The sequence below is a fragment of the Sinocyclocheilus grahami genome, unplaced genomic scaffold (assembly GCF_001515645.1).
Source record: "Sinocyclocheilus grahami isolate Dianchi unplaced genomic scaffold, SAMN03320097.WGS_v1.1 scaffold2116.1, whole genome shotgun sequence".
Taxonomy (NCBI): domain Eukaryota; kingdom Metazoa; phylum Chordata; class Actinopteri; order Cypriniformes; family Cyprinidae; genus Sinocyclocheilus; species Sinocyclocheilus grahami.
In genome coordinates, this window is record NW_015507295.1 from 94800 (window position 1) to 100060 (window position 5261).

The 5261-nt window shown below is 44.2% G+C and overlaps 1 protein-coding gene across 1 annotated transcript in view; it reads right to left on the bottom strand.

The window, feature by feature from the left end:
* Window positions 1–377: 377 nt before the first annotated feature.
* Window positions 378–5261, bottom strand: part of jmy (junction mediating and regulatory protein, p53 cofactor) — a 17722-nt gene continuing 12838 nt past the window's right edge. The window contains exons 3-9 of the mRNA XM_016260569.1: window positions 4667–4817; window positions 3083–3252; window positions 2531–2696; window positions 2274–2461; window positions 1894–1977; window positions 1733–1819; window positions 378–1197 (exon numbers count right to left, since the gene is read on the bottom strand). Of these exons, the coding sequence (XP_016116055.1) occupies window positions 622–1197; window positions 1733–1819; window positions 1894–1977; window positions 2274–2461; window positions 2531–2696; window positions 3083–3252; window positions 4667–4817 (1422 nt within the window). The 3' untranslated portion in view covers window positions 378–621. The remainder of the gene's footprint in view (window positions 1198–1732; window positions 1820–1893; window positions 1978–2273; window positions 2462–2530; window positions 2697–3082; window positions 3253–4666; window positions 4818–5261) is intronic.

A 5261-nucleotide genomic window follows, 5' to 3' on the forward strand; every position in this document is an offset into this window, starting at 1 on the left:
GAGTGAGTGAGTGAGTGAGTGAGTGAGTGTGTGTGTGTGTGTGTGTGTGAGTGTGTGTGTGAGTTTGTGAGTGAGAGTGAGTGTGTGTCTAACTAAACAAAATCACATGTAATTTATGAATGAATGATTCAATGACTCACTTGATTCATTACTGGAACGAATCTCTTGTATGATTCAAAGACAGATACATTAACAACCCCTTTTCACCACCTACTGGCGTAACAATGTAAGGATAACTCTTCATTTGAAGTGTCAAATTACTTTCAAACGGTGATTTACTCTATTTTAATCACAAGTTTATATCTGAACTATAAACTTTTATCCCAGTACTTCTGTGATTTGAATGTTTGTAACAGAAATAATGATACGGTGTGGCTGAAAAGACAGTCAATTCATGACAGACAGCTGCTCTCTTCGTGAACGCAGATTTAAATGTTCAGATCACACTGATGTGCTCATACGCTGCACGGACGAACCACGTCATCACAACATTGATCGCACACGTCAAAGCTTGAGGAATGAAACAGACCAATCATTGTAATCTAGGAACAGAATCACGTTGGTGTTTGAATCGATAGGCGGAATCAAAATTTAAATTTGATAAGTATCCGATCGCTGATCTTAAGTATATGATTCTGGAATCGGTTTTCGATTCCTAACCCTAGACATCACAAACCCTGTGCCTGTGTCTGTGTGCGTCTCACCTCTGCTCCACTGGCTGGACTCGAGCGACGCCGTCTTCCTCAGCTTCTTCCTGGCGTTGAGCAGCTGGCTGCTGTCGAAGAAGCGCGCGGTGAACGGTCCGAGGGGAGAGCGAACAGGGCTGGCGGTCTGAGGCGGGTCACCGGCGGGCGTCTCCTCCAGAGAGGGAGGAGGAGGAGGAGGAGGAGGAGGTGGAGGAGGAGGAAGAGGAAGGGAGATGGGCGAGTCCAGCAGCAGCAGCTCTCTGGAGGGAGGAAGTGATAAGTGCGTGTCAGGGGGCGTGGCTTCGGCCACAGCTCCGCCCATCGGAGGCAGCGACAGGAAGCTCTCGGGCCGGCGCAGCTCTGGCACTCCCGCCGAATGTTCCAGCGCAGCCAGAGCGTCATCCGTCTGCACGCTAGCGGCCTGCGTCTGCGTCGGCCCGGCGCCCGCTCTCTTCCTGGAGGACGCCAGACGCAGACGAGTGGACTTCAGAGTCACCTGACCCGGGTAGCGCTGCGGAAACAGCAGACCAATCAGCACACAGCCGCATCTTTTATTAGCTATTATATTTAGGTTTTTAAGTCTTTCATCTAATATTTATAATTTCATTTTAGATTTATTTCCATTTTAAGTCCTTTTGTCATTTTTATATTTCTGTTTAGCTTTGTTTTCATTAATTTTAGTCATTATTTTCTTTAGTCATTATTATTTATTGTAGTCATTTTAGTATTTCAACTTACTTTATTTTACTTAGTGGCCAAGGCAACATTTTTAATTATTATTAAGGTTTTTTTAAGATAAAGTTTTTCTTCTAATATTTATATTTTCCTTTTATTTCAGTTTAATTTTGCTTAACAAAAACTCTTTTTGAAAGTTTGGTTTGAAAGTGAGCAATTTTATATTTCAGCTTTATTTCAATGAAAAAAAAAATGCTTTTGAATAATTTGTCAACTAAAACCAGATGTAGTGAAGAGACAGAGGGTCTCTAGAGGCAGTGCTGTGTGAATGTGATGCTGTGATGTGTGTTTTCAGATGCTGAGAGTCGGACCTGTCTGAAGCTGCGCAGTCGGTCCAGTGTCCTCTGTCTCTCCTGACTCACTCTGGACAGCCGCTGCTCCTCTTCCTCCTCTTCATCCTGCAGATACACATCATGTGTCATCACCATGTGATTCATCATTATGGGGAATGTAATGCTCTGTTGAGTCACACCTGCAGCAAAGCTTGCTGGGAAACGCAGTCCGGGCCGCCCTGCCGCTGCTGCAGCTTCTGCGTGTGATTGATGATGCAGATTTCCTGAGAACAAAACCAGACGCCACGACTGTTAAACAGAGACGGTAAACTAATAAAGACGGATAACGGGAGCATTGTGCGCTCAGGTGCTGTCAAAATAAAAGCCCCACTCATCAGATAACAATAATTAAAAAATGACAAATATCGGCCAAACAGAAAAAAGTTATTAGCCGATAATTAAAAAATGCTAAATATCGGCCAAACAGAAAAAAGTTATTAGCTGATGCCGATAAATTTGAAAATGTCGGCAAATACATTGGTTGACCGCTACATGACACTGATGTTTCTCCCTTTGGTACCTTCTTGTGTTTGAGGTAGGCTTTCTTGGCGGTGATACGTCCTCTGCGGGCCTCCAGCTGTCTGGTCCTCTGCTGGAGTTTGGCCACGTCGTCTCTGGGAGGGGTCAGAGGGGTCGAGGGGTCGTCGGTGGACTTCATGGCATCAGGACTCTCGTAGGTGTCGTAGTAAACCACCTCCTCCTGCCTCTCTGCAAACACACACACACAGATGACGGCTGAACGGGCATCAGCGAGGACGCAGGGGTGCAGACGCTCACCGCTCATCTGTCTGCGCAGACTCTGCAGCTGCGCCGTCAGCAGCATCTCCTCGTACTTCAGGATCTCGAACTGGATCTCGTAGAGCTGCAGCTGGAGTTCGTAGTACATGGCCTCCAGCTGGTCCAGACGCACCATGGCATCCTCGCCCCCCTGCAGACCCTGCATCTGAAGAGAACGTATGCATCCGGTGAGATGCAGATCTGCGCACTTTAACTTAGAACTTGTTTACTAAAAACCTGTGTGTGTGTCTGTATATAGTGTATGTGTGTAAGAGAGAGAGTGTGTGTGTGTATATAGTGTGTGTGTATAGTGTGTGTCTATGTGAGAGCATTTGTGTGCGTGTGTGTGAGTGTGTATGTGTGTGTGAGAGTGTGTGAGTGTGTGTGTGTGTGTGTGTGTGTGTGTGAGTGTGTGTGTGTGTGTGTGTGTGTGTGTGTGTGTGAGTGAGTGAGTGAGTGAGTGAGTGTGAGTGTGTGTTAGTGTGTGTGTGTGTGAGTGAGTGTATGTGTGTATGTGTGTGTGTGTGTGTGTGTGTGAGTGTGTGTATGAACCTCCTCTCTCAGTCCGTGTTTCCTCTGTTCCAGGCAGATCTCTTTGGCACGCATCAGCTGCAGTGTTTCTTTAGAAACGTCGTACTGGAGTTTCTCCATGCGCTCCACTGCCGCCCCCCACGCAGCTTTCCCAAACTTCCTCTGGTCGGCGCGCATGCGCTCGTACATCACTGACAGACAGAGCAGAGCAGAGCAGAGAAGAGCAGAGCAGAGAAGAGGAGAGGAGAGGAGAGTAAATCAACGTTTGACTCCAAGATCCTCACAGTATCTCTAATACTTCTCCTAGAATGACAATTCAATTTTCAGACTTTTTTTTACTGAAAATAAGAGTGGCATTATTGTAAAATTATTAAATAAAATAATTCTAAATTATTAAATTACATAAATACATGCTAGGGTTGCATGATACATTGTTTCGGCATTGAAATCGCGATGTGCTCATGAGCAATAGTCACATCGCAGGAGGTGTGATGCAGGGCCAAACATATATATATTATTGTGTTTGATTCAAAAGAAAAAAATGACTAATGATTAATTAGTTAGATCATTTAAGTCAGCACCACAAAGCTCTGTATGACGAGTGCAAAGCCGGATCTGATTGCCGTCTAAAGCAAAAAACTATTTTGGCTGCGTTTGCCAGTGTTACACCACACGAGACGCGAGAGAAAGATATCACTGATGCGAAAGACATGGTGCCAATCCTCTTTAGTGTAGTGCTCTGTTTTAACCTGGAAAATATACACAGTGCTGGCCAAAATGATAGAACACTAGTATTCCCAGCAGCTAAAACTGGTTTTAAGTCAGTTATTTCTATCTTTTGCTGTAGTGTGTCAGGAGGAAATATCAGTTTACATTTCCAAACATTCATTTAGCCATTAATTGTAATAATACAGTGAGATATATGTTTGTGCTCCACACAGAGATCTGATCTGATCATCATCAGTCTGTCTGGAGTCACATGAAGAAACAGAACAAACTGAGACAGACTCAATCCAGAAGAAGAGAGAGAGAGAGAGAGGGAGAGAGAGAGGGAGAGAGAGAGAGAGAGTATAGTAGTGTAAATCAATGTTTGACTCCAAGATCCTCACAATATCTCTGATACTTCTGCTAGAATGACAATTTCATTTTCAGACTTTTTATTTACAGAAACTAGGAGTGGCATTATTGTAAAATTATTAAATAAAATAATTATAAATTGTTAAATTACATAAATACATACTGCCCTACCGGTAATTAAAAACATTTTTTGCTCAGAAAAAGCCTTTTCTGTCTTATTTTCCATCATTTTAAGCCATGTTGAGAAAGTCATGTTAAATTTATTTCAGAACGCACATTGTTTCAAAGCAGCTTTACAGAAAATCATCTTATTATCTTCATGTCTTACAGTTGTATTTAGTAGATCAGAGCTGGACGATAATAAAATTACATTTAGCTATAAACTGTATAGTGCAGTAAATACAGACTCAGTCTGTCAGTCATTCCTGTCAGATCTAGCTGATCATGTGACCTCATTGACTTCAAGTTGATTGTGATCAGGCCACCGGACACATCCACATTAGGACACCGGACAGACAGCGGTCGCACCTTTCTGAGCGCGGGCCGTGTTCTCGAAGTATTTGACGGTCAGGTCCTGTATGGAGAGCACAGCAGTGTGAGCCTTCCTCTGCCAGTCCTCATCCTCCCTGCGCAGAGATTCGACGCGCCGCGGCCCCAGACGCTCCGTCTCCAGAGAGATCTTACACACACACACACACACACACACACACAGGTCAGCTGTGAGAAAATCAATGGAAGTCTATGCAGTGTCCTCACTAATATAGTCAAACAAACTGTGAGTGTGTGTGAGTTAGCAAAGCTTTCTGGAACAGAATGTTCAGACACACTTACAGTATCATCACTGCAGAAACTATAATGTGAACCAGATGCTGCTGTGGCGTACAGTACAAACATACACACACACACTCTCTCTCTCTCTCTCACACACACACACACTCTCTCTCTCTCTCTCACACACAGACACACACACACACACACACACACACACACACTCACACACACACACTCACTCTCTCACACACACACACTCACTCTCTCTCACACACACACTCACTCTCTCTCACACACACACACATACACACACTCACTCCCTAACACACACACACACACACACACTAACACA